Source organism: Bubalus bubalis, chromosome 1 (assembly GCF_019923935.1).
Source record: "Bubalus bubalis isolate 160015118507 breed Murrah chromosome 1, NDDB_SH_1, whole genome shotgun sequence".
NCBI lineage: Eukaryota > Metazoa > Chordata > Mammalia > Artiodactyla > Bovidae > Bubalus > Bubalus bubalis.
Genome location: NC_059157.1, coordinates 142,396,037 through 142,418,776, shown reverse-complemented (window position 1 = coordinate 142,418,776; position 22,740 = coordinate 142,396,037). Strand labels below are relative to the sequence as shown.

Genomic DNA, 22,740 nt, shown 5'->3' with positions numbered 1-22,740 from the left:
AAAGTAGAATTTATCCGTAGCATTGTTGATGTTGGACAATCCTCTGTTGTGGGAGCTGCCCCATGTACTATATAGGATGTTCCGGAGCACCTCTGCCTTCCATCCACCAGATGCCAGTAGAACCTCCTTCCCCAGTCATCACAATCAGTGTCTCCAGAAATTGCCATACTTACCTCGGGGGCAAGTTCTTGCGTGAGAACTACTGAAGTGAAGCAATCGGAATGGCAGAGTAATCGGAAACTACAAAGACACCATCTAATTTGTCAATGTCTAAATATGCTGCTTCTGTGTTCCTTTCCTTCTTAATGTATGGCTTTCTAACTGACCATACATGGGACTGAGATATTTAAAACTATTTTACTAATTAATTAGTAAAGACTTAAAACTCTCTACAAATTTTAAATCTGGAAAATGTATACTGTTTCTAGCCCCTTGTTAAGCTGTTGGTTTATAAGATGCCCCATTCTTCACAAGCTTAAAAAAAAAAATTATTCAATAGAACAGCCAAATGGAAGAAGCTTTTATTTGTAAAGAAATGAACTTACAACTGGTCTACAATATATTATTGTAATATAAACAATATAAATAAATGATCCTGTAGGCCCACTAACCTTCCATCCAGACCCACATGAAGCAATGTTACAACAATATTCTATGTGAAAATGTGCAGGTTAACAAAGGTGCAATTACAAGCAAGTTTAAGCAGCAGAGTATAAGGTGCTTTAATTTAACAGTTAATGTTGCCATCAACAAACATCTGAATGTTCAATTTTACTTCACTGAATACAGACACAAATATGAAAATCTAAAATTCATACACATGCTACGGTTAATATGAAAGTGCTTTCTCTTTTAAAAAAATACACCAAATGGACAAGCTTTTTACATAGATCATGGTGTGCTCTTATAATGCAAAATTAACTTCATTTTCAGGTTATACATTTTAAAACTGGTAGCTACAGACACCAATCTAGGAACGCTAATGCTAAGAGTTCTAGAACTATTTCCTGTGAGGAGGACTCTAGTACAATATCCAACATAAAGAATACATCTATATATAATCTTAACATTTGTTTTTTATAAAGATAAAAAATGTTTTATTTCCCCTTGTTGATGCTTTTTGTTCATTCTGCATGGATCAGTGTTTGAGGTTTTAAAATATGGAAATCCTATTTTAGGACAATGGGAGGAACCAAAAGGAGGAATTTTAAAAATCAGTTAATATGTGCTTGAAGCATCAAAAATAAAGTTTTTAAAAAAAAAATTTATCACAATCTGCCTTTGTTAAATCAACAGCAAAAAGCATGCTTTCAACAAGCAAGAAGACAAAAAGGACTAATTCAACAAAGAGGCTTGAAATGCCCAACACCCATGCCAGCCTCCATCTGCACACTGCTGTCTACAACTCCAACCTTCATCACAAGCTCACCCCTCACTTTGACGATAATTTTGAGAGCTTACTTTGACTTCTTTTTCCACTGGAAAAAAACATGCTTTTGAATGAGGTGATTGAGAATCTAGTTAAATGTCTTGGAAATTAGATGTATTAAATTATTACCATCTTTGCACACTCAAACTGGTTTTTTAAAATTTAGAATACACATACAAAAAATATTTATGTAATATTTTAACAGCAAAAATATTTGAAAAACTAGGTAAACTAAAATACTTTAAAAGTTTTAACCAGTACCATGGAAAAAATTTTTTAAACCCAGACTATCTGGTTACTTGGATGTTAGTGTTCCTATTTACAAACACTTTATTACAGATTCTATTCTTAACACTAATTTGGACATTTTCCTGCTTTAAAAAGCTGTAACTATGATACAGAAAAGTTTTTTTTAATCTTTTTTCATTTTGCATCTTTATGGAGAAATATATAAAAAGTTGTATCAAACAGGAAATTACACCATAACTCAGAACCCTCTGGTGGCAAGGAAATTTCTACCCAATTAAATCAATCCTCCCATTCTATGTTTGCTCCCCAAATACTTGTAAATTCAAGCTCCAAGCACAGAACTGTTTATTGTTTACAGGTTCTGCATGTTAAAGGAAACCCTTTTACTATGTAAAAGATGTGTGCTTTCTAAAAAGTATATATTTGTGATAACTGTAGAATTTTATGTAGTATTTCTTGCTTTAAAAAGAAACACAAAAACTAAACCTGTTCAGCAAGCTCCTTTGAGATTTTTCAGTTTTCAGAAGTTACTGCAGTCAATACTAGTGAAGTATTTCGTAGTAAAGCTTTCGTAGTACAAAGTGTATATAGTAAGCCAGCACCAGCTTTTCCTTGTAATTGTTCTGTCACACACCCTGCATATCAACACCTCTGGAATAGACTCAAGTGTCAAAATAATTGAGAAATATGGGCTGTTAAAATAGTTTCAAAATGTAAATCCTAATATTAAGTACCTTTAATTTTATAACCTAATCAGGTACATGGATTAGAATGCAAAATGTGTTATAGGAATTGTGATATGATTCAGTCAGACCCCTTGGATATGCATCTAGCTTAATCCTTTACCCAATGCATAAATCAGCTCCAGGTTTATATTCACTGCATTAAGTAATAGTAATTACATGTTTGTTTATGCCACAATCAAAACCGAGGGCGAGAGAGGGTTTTGTTATTACTGGTTCCTTCAGTCAGGTATACCAACCACACACTGCACACTACATAGTAGATGTTCCAATGGTTTGCTAAGTGAATGGATAAGTGAATGGCAGTATTTAGACGTGTTTAGTGATTTAGCAAGCATTTAGAAAAATCTCATTAGCTCATCTGTGTGAATTTTCTACCTTAATCCTAAGGAGAACAAAGACTGTGGGTGTCCCAGGAAATGGATCATAATAAATAATTATCTTTTAGTCAAAGCTCTTAAGTGTGAAACAAACCATTAAAAAAAAGAAATTAAGAGAGAAATAAGTAGGAGCAACTTTTAAAAAATACCCCACTATGTGGTCTGGAATCATAGTTTATACAGCTTAAAGATGATTTAAACAAAATCAACCTTTTGAGTAGTATAGGCTCCATACTGAATATTCAGAAGAGGGAAAAGGTTATAAGCTTAGTAATGGCCTAAGATATCACACAGCTAATTTAAGAACTATAAGTAAAACTCCAGTCTCCCAGCCAGTATTTTATCTTCACTTACCATGTTCATTTAATGATTATGTCCAATTATTTGCTAATGAAGTAATTATTTAGTATTATCTAAAATTATGGTTTTAACATAAATATTAGAAAAGATTTTAGCAATGAATACATCTGGTTTGCTTGAGGCAAGACTAAAGTTCCTTTTCTAAAATAGGTTGATGTTCATTTCACTACCATTCCTCATCACTCTTACAATCACCAACTTTTCCACCTCCATCCATTAAAGCTCCACAAAAATCAAGGATTTAACACTGATAATAGTCCCTAAAGTGTAACTTTTAAGTCAATAAATGACAACTACTATCCATCCTTAAGATTACTGGCATCAATTTAAATAGGTGGTCTAAGAGGACTTCCTTTTATTACTCTTATATTTAAAACTGTACCATGTTAGCATAGTAAGTGTTTTAAATTTATGTAGATTTCTTTTGTCCAAATTAAATTTCATTCATTACTTTTTAAAATATTTTCAAACCCTGGCACAGGTTTTCTTTCATGGATTCATACTGATGCCACCAATAGCATTGACAGCAACTGTACTTTTCAGTAGAGAAAAATGTTTTAATGTACTTCTTCCCTAATGTCGGAGGCTGGAAGAGTCACCTTTCATAAGTAAAGCTAAATGTTCACAAGCTGTTCAAAGGGGGAAAAAAATGGAAGGCATTTCCCAAAGCTTCCATGAACACGGCATTTTAAGAGGTGTGTGTCAGAGTAGAATGGGAGAGCTTTTATTAGAGAAGCTGGGCTTCAGATCCGAGGAGGAGGGCAGGTCTCCCTTTTCATGCAAGTATACTAGAATGCAAGCTCAGAAAACCACATGTTTTGCTGGGGAATATGATGATGATGATGATGATGATTTGTACTAGTGCTTTACAACTTTCAAAAACAACTATCATAGTATTATTTTAAAATAGATTAAATAAGCTCTGAAAAATAATATGTAAAAACTTCTAAAACTTCTTAAAAATTTAGGAATTTTCCAAAGAAGATAATATAATTTTCAACATTTTTTTACTGAAGAAATGGCTTATATTAGTGCTATGAGTAAAACTATATGATACATTTTTTGAACTTCTAACAAAAAAGGAATTATCTTCCCAAAGAATCTTTTTAAAGTGTACAGCTTATAGGCTGAAATTAAATTTTAATAAGATTGCATATTTACTTTCCCTAATACTGCATTTGTGCTTATTTAATTGAATCACAACTGTTAGATAAAAATCAAATGCTCTAAATAGATTCAGAAATACCAATTTTGATGAAAGTAGATTAAACAGTTTTTTCAAGAACCACACGGCTGTGCATCAAAGAAAGAGGTAGGCTTGTAGTTACTGAAATCCACACTAAGAAAACAGAACCCTACAGCTCTAGTCATCCAATTCTTAGACCAAGACACACCCTAACCAAATACTATCCATGGATATTCTCTCCTCTATATAATTCTGATAACTCATAAAACCTTTGAGTTCTTGACAAACACTCTTCCCAACTATACCAGCTGTTAACCTTTCTCAGAAGTCAAAAATCACCGATTTATGTATCACTGGAACTATTCATGTGCTCCTAAGGGCAGGATCATTTGACCAGGACAGTAAAAGAATGACTTTGATTACAGGTAAATCTTGACATTAAGGGAAAAAAACCACCCCGTATCCTGTTTACTGCAGTAAATGGAACCCAACCATTACAATTTATTTGAACTACGAATGGCCATATCTATACAATACCACCTCACTCAGTTAACTGAATTATCCTCTTGGGTCTGGAATGCTTTTCTTTCTGTTTGTCTCTTCCCCACTTCCCTGTCATCTCCCCTAGAAGACCTTCCCCAGGGCCCAGTAGTAGTGTGCAGGAAACATCTGAGAGCACACTGTGCAGAGTGGCCAGCTTCCACCGCTCAGAGGCTGCTCAAGACATGAGTGAGGGCTAGGTATTTGAAATTCCTGCCCCAGTTAGTTCCTCCCCGAAATTAACCCTACCACCGAGTTGTCTGTAGGGCTTCTCAGGCAAAGAAGAAAGTTATCAGTCTCCTTTGGGCTTGAGGAGGTAAGGGGGAACGAGGCCCTTTCATCCTATTAGGTAATAATGTTCCTCAATGCCCATTGCTCAGAGGCAGCATGAGTTCTTGCCATTCAATGAGGGGGAGGATCTTCAAACCACAAAATATAACCAAGCTGTTCTAGTTGAAAATACATTTTTGAAATGTTCTAACAGTGTGTCCAGCCAGGGATTTCTCCCATGTGATACGGCTGTGAAGACAGCATCTTTCCCATGCATCTGTACGAGTTTCTTCTTTCCAAAATTCTTTACACACATGTAGTGAAGTGAAGTCGCTCAGTCGTGTCCGACTCTTGGTGACCCCGTGGACTGCAGCCTTCCAGGCTCCTCCGTCCATGGGATTTTCCAGGCAAGAGTACTGGAGTGGGGTGCCACTGCCTTCTCCATACACACATGTAAACACAGCCTAAAACCACACACAATCTCTGCACTGCCTCACTACCACACTTTATGCCATGGCGGCACCAAAACCTTGCAAATGCAAACAGTGGGTCTTCACAATATTTAGCTGAACAAGTCAGGTGACATGAGGCACTAGGACAGATTTCAATCCAAGACTGGTATCTGAATCCACTTCTGACTATAACATCACACTGCATATGGGGAAATTAGCTATGTCAAAAATTTAAGTGGGCTACCTAAAAAAATTTTTTTCTGTTTAAATCTATTTAAAACTAGGTAAAATGAGTATTAACTTCAAAAGTACAGAGATGTGTGCAGTGTTAAGGTGGATAAACTAAACGTGGCAGGTCTCCTGTCTGCTTCTCCTGTCCTCAAGCCCCATCACTGACATGCTTTCCGCCTACTCCACATTCTCTGTTCAGAGGGGACAGCCCTTAAACTGAGACTTTAGAAGGGTCTGTTTAGAGAATGCCCCAGCAAATTAAAAGTACCATCATGGGAAAATAACCAGCCCCTTAGAAATTGACAGGATGTGGGACAGCACTTTCATACTGATCTTATCAAGGCTGCACCGCTGTGTAAGACACATGCCCACATAAGGCTTGAGGAAAACACGCATCGTGTAATAAACAATTTTTACAAACCAGCTGTTTACTTTCTTAAGCACACATGGCTTAACGCAAGTAAAATTTCAGACTTGGGATTTCCTTCAGAAAATGCAAACGTAGGTAGCAAAAGTAAGAAGAACTTCCCATGTCCCCTTTCTGCTTATCATTCCCTCTTAATCAAAATCCTGAAACAGGTAGTACTACGAAGGAAAATGAGAATAACAGCACTCACCCCACCTATTTCATACTAAAACTGTGCTTAGAGCTCAGGAGGGAGGTGGGCATCCAGTGTTATCATCTATATCCATTAAATATATAACTGAAATTTTAGAATTCACATGATTAAATCATCCAGAAAGAAACAGCTGTGTCAATGGTAAAGCTACTACTTAAAAGCCAATGAGCCATTTCTAAAATAAATTGGAAAAAAAGCAAGTGTATTTTTTAAGTATGTTTTGAGTGGGGACAACAGAAGATCTGGATTGTTTTTAACATTATTGTAAGATTTAGGATTATAAGGTGCTCTCCAATGGAAGCCCCCCTCGTAAGTGTTCTTGGACACCTAGCATGGTGTGAGGCACAGGGGCTCTGGGTAGGCACATGATGACTGGGATCAGCAGAGCAAGTGAACAGGAGAACCTGTAATGCAGGTTATATATCGATAATATAGTCATGGGAGGTGATCGTTACTGCTAGAGGCGTCTATCCCCAAAGAATCAATTTTGTGTGAACTGTCTATGGATCGTCTATGACAAAGTTTTACTTCCAAGAGAGAGTTTCCTTTGTGCCCTTCAGCCCTCATACAGTGGACTGGCTCCTACTAACGCTTAAGCCTTTACTTGTGTCCTGAAATTGCAAGCTGAGGGGAAAAGTCAAACCATATGACAACTCTTGTCATAAAGATTAACTGCTAATAGATGAAAACTGACTGTAGAGTACCTACCTTTCCTTGAAACTTTAATCCAGTAATTAAAAATGTGATATAAAAGAAATATGTGACATACATTACAAGCTATTGTAGGTCTGGAACATGAGCCTTATTCTATATTACATATTCTAATCCTACACATAACTATCAGTAAACATCTTTTTTTTTTAAAAAAACATTACTACACAAAAGAATCCCACAAAGCATACATTCAAACAAGAGGCATCTAAAGGTTAAAAAAATTACCCGCTGTATTTTTGTATAAAAATAATCAACATTCTCTAATGTACACAAAGCCAAAAGATAAATATCTCTGATGTCTTTAATGACATCTTTAGTCTTCTAATAGCGTAACACAATCTTTCTGAAAAGATCAGTGACAATGACTGAAACCCAAGGACTCTTCCTCACTTACTGAACTTCTGCCAAATATCTGTGTATGTTCCTTCAATTACTAAAACATTTCCATTATATGGTAAAGAGAAGATAATAAGAGAGTCAAATGTTTTTGATGTCCAGGACTATATATAGCTTACAGGGCTCCCACAACAACTTTTAGTGCCATAACTGACGCAACACTAATTGTTCAATGAAAAGTTTTGCTTTAAAGATTTTTTCCCTAAAACATGTACATACAAAATTAGACTCAATTTATCCAAGAGTGCTTTGCAGGAAGCATACAAGGATTTAGTCAAGGAAAAAGGAATGTGCATTCTAGCTAGATCCACCTTGTTCAACACTAGAAAAATCCGAAGACCAACCACACAGCCACCACAAACTAGCGCCCTGCCAGCAAAGGCCGAGCCCTGGTTCTTAAGGCATAATCATATTATGCCTTCATCAGTGCAGAGAGATATGAAAGATGATTATTATGAATCAATTCTGAGAGTCAAATTATTGGTATGCTAGTCCTCATTTTATATGCCAACTTAATGGATTCCCCCCCCTTTTTCTAGAATGCATAAAGCTGGGAACAATATTCCAGCAGAATATTAATGCTATCTGAAATATTTCCATTATACAATGTATTCCTTATTACATCCCATCTTTTTTTTCCCCCCAAAATATCCCTCTGGGTGAAAAAGACCAACATTAATCACTCCTTCATTACGGTTTCTCAACCCTGGCACTACTGACATTTTGGACCAATGACTCTGCTGTAGAGGGCTGTCCTGTGCATCTGTAGGATATTTAGTGACATCCCTGTCCTCCACACGCCAGATACGAATAGCAACCCTCCCCCCCCAACCCCTAGGCTATGACAACCAAAATGTCCCTTGACATTGTCAGATGTCCCCTGGGGAACAAAACTGACCTCCATTTAGAACCACTGCTCTAAATGAACAAAAACTAAGAGGAAAACAGACTTCCTCAGTCACACCAAATATTTGGTCAAGTTTGGAAGAGAAACCAAATCTAACTTCCAGATCAGTATTATTCACGCTAGAATGCAATTCTTTTTATAGATAAAGCGACTGTTTAACAGACCTTTTTGTTTTTAAACATACACTGATATCTCATTGCATACAATTCCAGTCACTGGACTCCAAAATTATTCCTTAATTACTCCTAAATTATATCTCTCATGACAACCTATAGAAAACTTATAGGGTAGAAAAATGTATATAAGAAAACCAAATCAAAAGAGGAGAAATGTAAATTATTAAATTACTTTCAAAAGGATTTTTATATTAATGATAAACATCACCTTTAAAAAATTATCTAGTAAAACACTTTGAAAAATATCATGACCCTCTGTAACAAGTCTTTCAGTGTTGTGTGTAACCTGTAAAATTAATTCACCCATGTTAGCTAATTATGAAAATGTATAATGAACTATTGTATCTGTACAAATGTCAGCCTTTGATGCAGAGATCCCAATGTGCTTGGCTATCCACCACAGTAAGTGATAATATTTTAGGCCAACTTGAGCCTTTACCCTTACAAGTTTGTTTAAGAATACAATTGCTGTTATCTCAAAGCCTCATGATCCTGTTAAGATTCCTTCAGAGAGTTGATGCGTGCACAGATCTTTAGGGCTGGGCCTAGCTTGATATTCATTGCACTCATGAGATGGTCTTCTTTGAGCAAGAGAAGAGCCTGTCCATCAATCTCCTGTGCTCTGAACTCATCTGCGATATCCTGGCAGCCTAGAATTTCATCAGAGGAAGGATGTTAGAAATAATACACAACAATCAGATATCACTGCTAACAGTCACAGTTAAGTCACTCTGGGTGACTTAACACAGGCTGAGAAACAAATGAAATCTACTGATGGCAGTCGTGGGCTCACTCTGGAAGAAGGCAGTACTTCTTGGCATTCTAAAAAAAATTAAGAATTCAAAATCTAGGTAAAGCAATTTACTTGGAATTCTTGTCTTAAAAATAATACTGCAGAAATAATTAGTAAGAGGTTAAATGCACAGCTCGTTCAGTCCAGACATAACACACCTTCATAAAAGGACAAGCTGTCACCTGAAGGCACGCACACATACAAGCCTGGGTTAACTACTTATAACACCATATAACGTTTTGTCTCAGATATCCTTCACATACAGGTACAAAAGAATAAAGCATACTGTTCTGCCACTTAATTTAGAAACGTTATCTCAAGTACCACTTTCATTTTCATTGGTAGTTTTATTCTGATTTACAACCTTTGACTGCCAGGCACATCTGAAACATTTTTATTATTCACTCAGCATAGAACCAATCCATCAAAATTATAGTATCAATCTACTGTTGAAATGTATTACAATACTCAACTTGTAATTTCAACTTCAAATCTTAACATCATTGGACTCATCTCCACTTCTGATAAGAAAACAAATTCTTAATGAAATTTTGAGCTTGCTGGGCTAATCTCTTGACGAATAACCAATATTTTACCTTTCAGCATAAACTGGGTGCTTTAGAACAAGTAACAGTGCGAACACTACTTGACCCTCGAATGTTGTTATTATCCACCACATTTTGCACAGCTAATGAACTTCCCCACTAAGGGTAAAGAAACCAGCAGGGAAAGTAATGAATTAAGGACCCATGAGAGGAGAGAATACAAAAACGTGGAACCTTCCTTATAAAAGACAAAATTATGAAAGTGAATTTAAGAACTAAAAAAGTAAGAGCTTAAAGTCTCTTTTCTTCAAATCAGCATTGTAAGGGAAAACACAAAGAAAAAGATAATGCACAACGACACTGGTTACACTACCGCTTTGGATATAACTTGGTTGGAGTCATTCTTTCTACTGCAAATGTATCATCTTGTTTATGTAGGATAATAATGTAATCCCTATAACCCCAGTACCAAACATAAAACATTGCAGGTGCTAAACACATGTATTTTGGGGTAAGTGAAGGACTGAATGAATAATGAACAAAAACAGAATCGAGCCATCTGTAAGAGTAATGCAGAATTTTTTTCCCCTGTATTCAGCTGTGTGGCCAGCTTCTCTCTTGCTTATCTCTTTCCCAACTTCTCTGCTGATTGTAACCTGCCTGTCTCCTATGTGGCAGTCAGCTTTTCAATTCCTCTATTTTAATAATTTCTCAGATTTTTAAAAATTGTTATTTCAAAAGTACCCTCCACAGAATTTTTATGGTTTTGGCTATTTACCATATAAAAGAAACTAAATAGTTAAAATGAGATTACTCACCATAGAAAAGCCCCTTTTCTTTTCCCAGAGGTAGCTCTCAAAACTGAGCAGACAAAACTGACTAATCTTGCATCTAGTTGTGACTTCATCCTTCTTTTTATGAAAGAACTAATGTTCTTCTCTCTTCAGTCTTACTTACAAGAACACAGGAAAGAAAAGAAGAGAAAGACAGGGTAGGACTTACTTAGATTCAGAAAAGAGAAGCAGTGAGAAGTAATGAGGACCATAAGAGCTACATTTGGGAATAGAAACAAGGAGTTCTCCATGAAGAAATTCATAGTATGTTCTTGTTCCTCAGTATTATCAGATTCCCCTTCAAATGTCTTCTTGTAGGTAGACAAAATATGTGTTAGCAAAATAATAAAGAACAAAATGTGGGGAAACAGCATGATCAAAACAGGAATGATCTTCAGAATTTTAGATCACAACTTTCTTAAGCCAACCACAAAAAAAGGGTGTTTATACATTAGTATAGACATGAAAAAATAAAGTGATTTTAAAATGGGGAGGCAGAGGCAAATATGCTTCCTAAAACTAGAGAAAGATGATTTCTTTTTAAAATCTAGATGCCCAAGGTATACTGAGCTAAAATTCTATGAATTTCTGACATATTTAGAATCTACATCTGCAGAACAGCTGGTGCTCCAGGGACATTACAGAACATATCCCGACTGCAGTCAGCTCAGCTGGCTTCACATCACCAGAAGCAGACCATGATGGGATGGACCTCTGCACAGACATGGGTCCCAAAGGAACCTCACAAGTGCCCAGTCACATTTCCAGCTAACCCTAAAACAAAAACAACCCCACACAAAAATTACCCTCGGTAAGGATGATGAAAGGCTACCACCTGCACTCAACACTACAGAACAAATAAGCCCCAATATCAATATTATGAAACTATAATAAACAGTCATGTTTTTAAACAATACCTACTTTTTACACCTACATAGAAACTAAACCTACTGCAGATTCACAGACCAACAAATACAGACTAAAGTGATCTTTGCAAAACGCAGTTCACTGTATCAAGGAAGAGTTAAAGAAGATAAATGCAGTAAATGGAGAGTACAAAGAACCTTTCCTATAGAGAACTTTTGAATGTACAAACATTTAGAAGAAGAGAGAATTTTACTCTGGTAACAGCTCTGAGACTTGTCTGCATACCAGCTCTAATATGGTCCCACCAAGATGGTTCATAAGATGACATACAACAAGAAGAGAAAACTCTAGGAATAAATACAGGTGCCCTGATGAAAGAGGGAAACCTAGCCTCAACTGGAAAGAAACAAAAATGCAAGAGATTACAAAATTTACAAGTTTATTCATTCCATGAGAAGAGCTCAGGGTAAAAAATAAAATACAGCCCTGTATGAGCTTAAAGAGGCTCAAAAGGATTTACAAAGGCCAGATGAACATAGAGAAATGACAGTAACGGCCTTTTCTGGCTGAGATTTACCTTAAGCCACAGGCATTATTCAGAGAAAAACTTTGAGAAAGAAGATGTAACGCATCACACAAATAAGCTTGTTACTCAGCCTATCAAAACAGTTTAGAAATACTCCCATTTAATCAGTAAAAAAGTAGTTATATTCAGCACACTCTTAATACCAAGAAATTCTAAATTATAAAACAGTCTGGATTCTGCCTTATATGTAATTTTCTCTAAAAGGCTGGCAACAAAATTGTCTTGAACTCAGTAAGGCAAGCATCTCAAGATATAAGAAATAATTTTTTTCCGTTCAATGAAGGAAGAACAAAACAAAAAAGTTAGCCTTCGTCCTAATAAAGCAGCCAAGAGTAGCCTTGTGGCAAACAGATGCTGGGGAAAATTAGAAAACTAGCCCTAAAAAAAGCATATGAAATGATAGAACAATCAGCAGCAGCTGTTATTTGTTATCTGTTTGGCCAACTACTTTCCTCCTCCCCAAAGGAAATATTTCCCCCTCCAAATGAGAAATCAGGCTAACAGCTCATATATCCCATTTGGAAGACTGAGACTGTCTAAAGATGACAGTTCCAATGTTAATTCTAAAGATACCTAGACTGGTATAAAACTTAAAATTTATTTCATTAAATATTAAAGCCACACCCTGTGAAGACTCACCATTCTCTAATACATCAGTTTTTTAAAGCAGATTCTAAACCCACATGGTCAGCACTTGAATCACACCTAAGTTTTCCTAGGTGCATGCTTAAAAATCTTCCCATGAAAAATGTATCCCTTCTTTAAACAATTTCATCTTTCTTTAAAAGTGACCATATCTTGTTTAGTAGAAAAAAAAAGCTTATTTCACATTTCTAAAATAAGCCATTAAAAAATAATTTAATAAAACTCCAGAGTTCTGTATATTTATCTCCCTCAAACTTGACATCCTGATAAAACCATTGAAAGTTGAAAACATCAAGTCAAAAATGCATTAAATACACCTAAACTTCCAAACATCATAGCCTAGCTTAGCCTACTTTAACCATCCTCAGAACATTAAGAACAGCCTACTGTAAGTAGGGCAAAGTTACCTAACATATAAAGCCTATTTTATAATAAAGTGTTGAATATCTCATGTAATTTGTTGAATATTGTACTGAAAGTAAAAAACAGAATGAGTGCTTGAGTCAAGCATGGCTGTGTCAGCTATTTACCCTCATGATAGCACGGCTGACAGAGCTGTCCTGCCCAATTTGTGGAGAGTATCATGCTTTGTATCACCAGCAAAAGATCAAAATCCAAAATCTGAAGCATGCTTTCTACTTTACGTATATCACTTTTGTACCATCATAAAATCGGAAGTTCATTAAGTCTATCCATCACAAGTCAGGAACCATCTGTGTAAGGTAAAATGGCTAACAGATTTAAAAAAAAAAAAAAAAGAATACTTCTGAATATATTTTCTTCACTCAACATTTTAGCTATGTCTGCTTCTGAGACAGTGGTCACCTTCATAGAAAGATTGATTACCAATTATAGGTGGATTAGTTTTAGTAAGTCTGTGGACAAGTTCAAAGGGGATGTATTTTTCTGGAAAGCTTATTTCAAGAGAAATGGTATGATTCACCAAAAACCCAAAATGGAACAAAGGTTTTTAAAAATCTTACTTTCCATATTCATAAAGTTAAAGTGAATGATAAAAGATTTGTTGATTAAAAAAATACATACTGTCTCAACATATAGAGGCAGTGTGGGTCAATCATTGGCAAAGGTGGTCTTCAGTACCCAGCCCAGTAGAGAAAGTGGATATAAAAGATTATTGTCTAGTAAAGATAAAAGAACCTAATGACTTAAGCTGATGGAAAGAATACCAAATGAGAGAGCAGGAAATATAAATAAGAAAGTAACCCTCAATATTGGAATAGAATATCGTAACTGAATTTCAGTTGTCTACTTAATTTCAGAAGTGTTCTTGATGTCTTAAACTTTTTGCAAAGAATCAAAGAATGCAGCCTCCTTTAAAAGAAACAACATTTTTGGGGTTTTTTGTTTTTTTAAAGAAACCAAAATTTTATCACACTCTAAAAGGTCTTGATTAGCTTTCAAAAATGTAAAAAAAAAATGTTGGTGTTATTTCATTTAAAAAAGGTTAAATTAGGAAATAAGGAGGAAATATCGATAGACTAGAAAACTGGAAGAGCAGAAGGGAAGAAGTGTCTGACTCAATCTCTCTACTGACCTCTCGAGAGAAATCAGACTGAAGAGAAGAGAGCACCTTTAATATCTTCACCGGCTGAGGTGTCACAGCAGAAGCAGGACTAGTCAGTTTTTATCGACTTGGGGGGTATGAGAAAATACCCAGTTGTGCTGAGGGAATAAGCAAGAGGAAACAGATCACATTTCAATAGCAAATGCCATTTAACGAGTATATATATACACAGAACTTCTCTAGCCCTTTTGTGCAACAGGTGTGGATGGATCTAATGTCATTCCTGGGTGTGTGCACAAGGCAAAAATCAAGGTCAAAGTGGTCAATCACATACCGGGCAAAGAGTGGATGAAGGCCCAGACGTCATCAACTGTCCATATAGATGGCTCTGTTTGTGCCACTGGCAGCAGGCCACTGTTTTCAGGCATCTTCCTCATCCTCACATCCCGAAGCTCACGCTCTCTTTCCCGCTCACTCTGCCTGCGCAGGCGTGTTGTCATAGCAGATGGCACAGCATCTTCATGAGAAGCCAAGTCTTCTTCTGCAGATGGATAAGTAATTGGAAGCTGGAAAATGTAGTACAAGTAAAATACAGCATTGCACTTTCCTTGTATTTCTGAAAAGGGTATTGTACATTGAATCAAGGTTTCTACAGACCTGCCTAAGGATATGTTCTCTTGCTGCCCCATCAGGGCCACTTGGACGACGGCCACGATGCCCAAGACTTTGATTATCAGGCTTACGATTCCAACGACTAAGTGCAAATTTTTTAGAACAGCTAACATTGTACCTAAGAAATTCAAGTAAGAAAAAAATATTAAATGATGTATGGGATGCTCCACTTAGTAATTATGACCTTAATTAAAGTGCAGTTGTGAATCAGTAAATGCCATTTGTTTCATTATGGATTATAATACCTCAGAAAGTAAACCACAGTGTTCAATAAATGTACTTATGCTAATAGTAAAAAAAAAAAAAATGGCCTCATTATATATAATATAGCTCTCAATATAATACTGGACACCTGTAACAAGGTACTGATATCTCCTAATAACAGCATGATAGTGGGAAACTTTCTGCAAAATACAAACAATAACTCATTTTTGCAGTTGCAAAATAATTCAAGGCTCCAGGAGAAGAAGAAATTATTAGTTAACTATTTAGATGATCATTCAAATAGTTATTTTCTTGGGTAACCATTCCTGAAGAGATTTTTTAAAAAGAGATTAATATAGTAGAGAAGAGGAAATCTCAAATGGCTAGTAAAATATTTTTCAAATATAACTAAAAGACAGAAAGGTAAAGTTGAGTTATCAAAGTTATACAAGAAAGTCATGGTTCTTAGGAATTCAGGCAATTCAGATATATTTAATTCTTTAACTGGCTGGAAAAGGACCTCTCTGGTGGACTAGTTGGGAATCTGCCTGTCAATGCAGGGGACACAGGTTGATCCCCCGCCTGGGAAGAGTCCACATGCCCGGAAAGACTCCACGTGCTGCAGAGCAGCTAAGTGTGCACCACAACTGCTGAAGTCCACATCCATATGAGCCTGTGCTCCGCAACAAGAGAAGCCACCACAATGAGAGCCTCACACGCCGGAACCAGAGCAGCCCCTGCTCTCCAAACTAAAGCCCTCATGCAACCATGAGGACCTAGCACAATAAATTTATTTATTTAAAAAACTGGCTGGAAGATTATTTTTATCAAAACAGACTAATATTTTTAAGTGTATATTTTAATATATACATATTTTAAAACATGGAACATTTTATTAATTTGCATATCATCTTATGCAGGGACCATGCTAATCTTCTCTATAGCATTCTAATTTTAGCATATGTATTGTCAAAGTGAGCACTCTTGTGACTTTTTTAACATTGATCTTTATAAGGCCCTGGTGGCTCAGATGGTAGAGTCTGCCTGCAATCCAGGAGACATGGGTTCAATCCCTGGGTTGGGAAGCTTCCCTTGGAGAAGGGAATGGCAACTCACTCCAGTATTCTTGCCTGGAGAATTCCACGGACAGAGGATCCGGGCAGGCTATAGTCCATAGGGTTGCAATGAGTCAGACATGGCCAAGCAACTAACACTTTCACTTTCTAAGGCATGATGACAGTTTAAAGGAGTCCTGTGATGGGACTTTCCTGAAGGCCCGATGGTTAAAAATCCACATTTCACTGCAAAGGGTGCAGGTTCAATCTCTGGTTAGGGAACTAAGATCCTGCACATTACGCAGTGTGGCCAAAAAACAAAACAAAACAATCTTTTGCCATTTATTGGGTTCCAATGCCCTAAACAGGGGCTGGGCAACTTTTTCTATAAAGGGCCAGATATTAAATGTTTTAGATTTTTTAGGCCACACAAAGGTTCTGCCACAACTATTCAACTCTGTGATTGTAACATAAAAGCAGCCACAGACAGTAATGAATGAGAATAGATGTGTTTCAATAAAACTTTACTCAGTGACACTTGGGGCCTTCCTGGTAGCTCAGATGGTAAATAATCTGTCTGCAACACAGGAGAACCGGGTTAAATCTCTGGGTGGGGAAGATCACCTGGAGAAAGGAATGGCTACCCACTCCAATATTCTTGCCTGGAAGTCCCATGGTAGAGGAGCCTGGTGGGCTACAGTCCACGCAGTCACAAACGGTCGGACATGACTGAGCAATACATTACATACAGTGACAAACTGAATTTTATATAATTTTCATGTGTCACAAAATATTCTTCTGATTCTTTTTCAACCACCTAAAAATTTAAATACTATCCTTAGTTCAGGGGCCATACAAAAATAGGCTACAGAAAGGACTCAGCCTGGGTATAGTCCGCTGACTCCTTCCCTAGAAAGAGTGAAAACAGATCATCTAATAAACAAATTTCTAAAATGTTATAAAAAGGCTAAAAAAATGCACATAATTCCTCTTTTATTACACATAAAATTGCTGTTGTAATTTCTTATTTTCAAAGTTCTTCTTGAAACTCTTTTGGTCTAAGATGATTTTTCAGGCAAATGACAAGAATAAATCCCAGTTAACTTTGCTATTGAAAACTGTTTTACTAAAAGAAAATTCCCTCACTTATGTTTATGAAAATATCAATGAGGAGGAAGTAAGAAGTACTATGAGAGTAAATAGGCTATTTTTCCCCTAAAAATATAAAAAAGAAAAGAGTGTCCTGATGGTCACTTCATTTTACCCTTAAACAATTAAACAAGCTCCTCCTGTGTTCAGTATGCTCATCTGGGGGCTCAGCTCTAAAGGTTTCTGATTTCCATTTACATCAACTAACAAACTTCTTTCCCAACTGACTAGAGAGAGGAGAGACTTTTGCTATTTAGTCCCTAAATACTGAGATATCGAAAAAAGGTAGCTAGGCATACATGTAAACAGCATTTCTTACCTGACCTAGCTTATCCTCTCCTCCTTACTCTGCTCTGTATTTTCCTACCTTAGGACTTCTAAGCCTCTAAAGAGCTTCACCTAAAGGTATACTAACCTGGCAACTCAACAATCATCTCTGGGAGAAGAGTGATGGTAGTGTGTTAACTGTCCTGAAATATTTCTGAGTAGTTAAGAAGTTTAAAATATTCTGAAAGGAATCCTCCTCCCTCAGTTTTTAATCCCTCTGAATCAGAGAGCCACTATTCTTTCTTGTGGTATATGCAAACAAAATACGAGTTACACAATTTGATTAGGACTATCAAAATAACATGAAAGAATATCTGAATAACAGACTGACAAATGAAAAACCATTAACCCATTTTCAGAAGAAAATACTTCTGCTTATTTAACTTAAGTTTTACTAAATATATTTTAAGCGCACCATACTAAATAATGTATTTATTTAGGGAGCAATAAATTCCCTAGATTTATCTTTAAGATCTTAAATTCTTTGAGAAAATAACTTTTGGAATACAGAACAAAGTTCAAAATAAACCGTGCACACACTTTACCTTCAGTGGGAAATAACTGTATTAGGATTTATTAACCGAATTAGAGAGGCTTTCTTTAAACTCAATTTGTGACTACATCAATGAAGATACTAAAAAGGCTTTTGACAGTAGTACTATTTACCTATAATATTACTGAAAAAACACTTAGAAAAGACAGGCATTTTTGTTATCAAGTAATATAACAATGTGGAGAATTTATGCTACAGATGTCCCACTTAAAACCCTAAAATAAACAGGATATGGTTAAAAGAAATGAAACATTTTAAAATATAACCAAGTAAATCCAGGTATTTCAATATTGTTAAAACAAAGGACGAGCAGTGTATTCACAGGAGGGATTCTCCTAACCATATTCTTACCACCTGGAGATTGCTACTTCAGTATTCGATTATGCTCTCTATGTGTCATTAGATTATGCTATATGTGTTATGAATACCGTGTTCACCAAGTAAAATTTAACAACTGAATAGTAAAGTAGCTCCAGATAATGTCTACTTGATATTATTCTTCTACAGTACCTAGTTTTGACTAATGGTAAACTCTGCAAGTTTTTTAGTTTTGTTACAGCCGTTTTTGGCTTGTGCTTTAGGAAACTTGAGAACAGAAATACCTTTTGGCACAGGACATAGTGCAGAATCGTTTTGACCGAAGAAATTCATTAGCATACCCCATCTTTCCACAGAATTCACACTTGAGCAACTCACTGTCCATTTCTTCTAATGTCTCTAAAAAAGAAAAAAAAAAAGAAAAAATTCCAAAAACTTAATTGTGGCAAATTTTCTTTTAGCTTCTACTTTGGGTCAGATGCTGCTAGTGTTCAGACCCTACAGGAGACTTAAAAGGAATGGTCTTTTAACTTTTCAATCCACAGCCACTTTGGCAAGGCAAAGCCCCCAAAACAACCACTTCCACCAATTCCCTCTAGCTCCTGCATAAAAATCTTATGGAGTTTTCTCTATATAAATAAATAATACATTTTTAAAGGTTCATTTGCAAAGAATCCAACCTACCTAAAACGTGCAAATAAAGTCACTACCTTCCAAAAAGTATTATGTAGTATATGAATTTTGATACATTGTGCTATGTATAATATACATAGCAAAGAACACAATTCTAACTGGAGAAAATGAGGACTCCAAAAAGAAGACTTTGATGTCTTTCAGAGGAGCATTTAAAATCATTAACACTCTCTAAGATCTGCAGTGTACAACAGAATATATAAAGATGTATTTATCTAATTATAAAAGTCCCTTTTAGTTATATTAAAATAATTTACATTTATCTTCAAAATCATCAATAGTTTTGTAATTTCTAACCTCTGCTCTTTTTTGTCAGGGTGCTCTCTGTTAATTGAGAATGTCCTTCCTCTACCTCTGTATCCATAACTTTCTTCAAGTCATACCACAGGACCTAAAGAAACTTCCCACCTATGTCCTCAAGTATCCAGCAGCAGTCACCTATAACCAAGCAACTTAATCTTCAGGACCCACAGTTTTCTCATCTGTAAAATGGGGCTTATGATACCTTCCCCAAAGAAATGCAGTGAAGATTACATGAATGCCTAACAGGTAGCAGGCATAAACAAGTGACAGGTCCACTTCCTATCTTCCACGTAAGAATTAGCAGTACCAAGACCTATAACAAGTAAACACTTCAATGAAAACTGTTTAATTCTTTAAATCACCATATTTTACTGTTTTCATGCATCATAATTCCTATGCTGAGTCATATAAAATATATCAAAAAAAGTAACTCTAACTAAAGCTTTTAGCTATGAGCTCTTTATGGGCTTTTCTATGTTATTTACTTCACCAAGACTTGTTAAGATGAAGAAAGGGACTCTGAAATGTAGACATGAGCAACATGCACTCGTACATTCAAGGATCATTTTATCCCAGTGTTACTGGAGAAGCAAACGGCAAAGTGCTAAATGAAGTGAAGGCAGCAAAAACACACTGTGAAATATTCGAAGTGTCAAGGGACATCCAAAGACATTGTCATGACCAATCAAGTCATAAACTAGCAAGTGATCATCTCAAAGAAATTCTCAGGACTATCTTCATAAGCAAACTCATCTATTTGGTGGCAATGAGGAACAAAGAGTCTCAAACCAAGTAAAGTAAAAACTGTTTCTTCCAGTGACCTAGAGACGGCTTTCACACAGCTCTGCCCCACAATACGTTCCTGGGACCTAGTGTCATAACTTCCAGGAGTCTTATTTCTAGTCTGTCGTGCCTATAACCAGATCTGACCTTGAAAAGCCTGTACTGGATATAGAACCTCTCATTTGACCACCAATCCAGCCCCAAAGAGCCCATTCTTTGGGCTGTTTCATTTTGACTCTACTGAAAGCTTTATTTCAAAACCTTGAATTAATTAACATAAAAATATGCAACACTTGATAATTGGTTAGACAACCTTATGAAGGAGAAGGAAATGTTTTTGCTGATGAGAGAGGCAAGATCCCAAACAGGCATGGTCTAAGGGTTAACAACCTGGCAAAAAGTTCACATCAGTTTTATTTCTCATAAAGACGAGAGGAACATTAACAGATTCAAAAAAGTCCAGTTCTAATTTTGGTCATAATTTCAACAAATCTGGTAATGTTATCAAGGCAAATGTTTTCACATTTGTAAATAAAAAATTACAGAGCCAAGTAAGTTTTTAAAAACTACTGCTTGAGATAATAAAGATGGGATTCTATACAGAGACAGCTGGCAATTCCCTAATATCAGCTCTTCACTTTCCCCCCCAGTAACAAAAGCCTAACTTTTAGCTAGGAATATAGCCACTGAGAATAAAAAGTACAACTGCTGCCCTATGTGTGGCCAATTTCTGACCAAATTCCGGGTGAGGCCCTATCTTACTGATTAGAATGTGATCATGAAGATGAGCTATCTTGGAAATGAGAGCAACACTCCAGGGATGGCAGGGCCATGAGACACTGACAGCTTACGTGCCCAACCAAATGGAGCCCTGCACTGCTTACCTTTAGACTATGTCTGGGAAAATGGAACTTCTTTCTTATTTAACCAGGTATTACTCTGGGTGTCTAATGGAGTGGCCAAACATATATCCTAACTGATAGAGATCCCCAATTTTTTTGTGTGCAAAGAGGAATTACTTTTCAATTTTCCTGAAGACTTGAGATCATGTGATGATCAGCAGTAAGAAGGCAATGAGATAGAAATCATCATCAGCATGATGATTTACCAGGGAAGACATAAGACATTTTGATAAATCACATTTTAGATGGAGATTCTGGTTATACAACCAGTCCAAATAGAGATACAGTTTATCCTTTAAAAAAAGAATAATCATTATATTAAGTTTTTCATACTGAATTAAACTGCATACACTCGTAAAGCCAAAGCCACTAAATAAATGACCTCACCATTTCACCCTATAGTACTTCCCATAAACACTGAAGTATACAGTAACAGAAATACTTGATAAAATTACCATGGGAAATTATGAGGTATTTTAAAAATTGATACATTTTCAGTAAACATATCTCCACTATGAAACAGATTCACCTTTTTTTTAGCCACAGTTAACATATAGCACTGTGTAAACTTAAGGTGTACAAGGTGTTAATTTGATACATTTATACAAATGATTGCCTCAGTAAAAATTCTGAACATTTCTATCACATTACATTTTTATCTTTTAAGGCCCTGGAATAATTAAGTTTTAGCTTAAGTTGGGTTGATGATTATAACTTAAGTTAGGTTGATGATTAGAGTACAATATTGTCAATATTCATTATACTGTGCATTAGATTTCTATGGCTTATTTATTCTTCATTGCAAAGATTAATCATCTTTAAACCTTCCTTTTCCTTACTCTGGTATCCTGTTTATTAAAACTACCCTTTGCCTTGTCTTCCATCAATTCTTTCCTTCCTCTTCCCACCATGACTACAAGTATCAATTACATGCCAAACTTCTACTATTCATCCACACACGAGCAGCAGTTTCAAAAACATTTTGTCATGTCACCTGCCTACAAAGTTTCAGTAACCATCCTCTTGACAGCAAAATAACTCCTAACTCCATAATCGAATCTCAAGGTACACTTGAATCTGACTTTGCCTTACTGCCCACTATCTTCTCTAACCCAAATGCCTACTCTTCACTGCCCCCTCCTGAAGTTACTGAGCACTTGTACATCTTCTGTGCATTTATTTGTGGTATGCTAACCTGAGAGGTTCTTTCTGTTATCTTAAATCTATGCTTTATCATCCAAGACCCAAATCAAACCCCCTCTCTTCACAGAAAACTCACGAGTCTGGCAATAATATCACCCAGCTTTAAAGTGCCATGTTCTTACTGTCTAATA

The 22,740-nt window shown here is 36.1% G+C and overlaps 1 protein-coding gene and 1 non-coding gene across 11 annotated transcripts in view; both read right to left on the bottom strand.

The window, feature by feature from the left end:
- Nucleotides 1–498: 498 nt before the first annotated feature.
- PHC3 (polyhomeotic homolog 3) overlaps nucleotides 499–22,740 on the bottom strand; it is an 82,553-nt gene continuing 60,311 nt past the window's right edge. For 8 of the 10 annotated variants that reach the window (XM_025288366.3, XM_025288341.3, XM_025288337.3 and 5 more), the window contains 4 exons: nucleotides 19,010–19,124; nucleotides 15,105–15,237; nucleotides 14,782–15,013; nucleotides 499–9,303 (listed from right to left, as the gene is read on the bottom strand). In XM_025288366.3, coding sequence (XP_025144151.1) covers nucleotides 9,149–9,303; nucleotides 14,782–15,013; nucleotides 15,105–15,237; nucleotides 19,010–19,124 — 635 coding nt within the window. In that variant the 3' untranslated portion in view covers nucleotides 499–9,148. Of the gene's footprint in view, nucleotides 9,304–14,477; nucleotides 14,606–14,781; nucleotides 15,014–15,104; nucleotides 15,238–19,009; nucleotides 19,125–22,740 lie in introns of those variants that run through there. The other 2 variants (XR_003110128.3, XM_006057460.4) reach the window with 2 other exon arrangements.
- LOC112587383 lies at nucleotides 16,200–16,305 on the bottom strand. Its single transcript, XR_003111869.2, has one exon. It is a non-coding gene; the product is annotated as a U6 spliceosomal RNA (small nuclear RNA).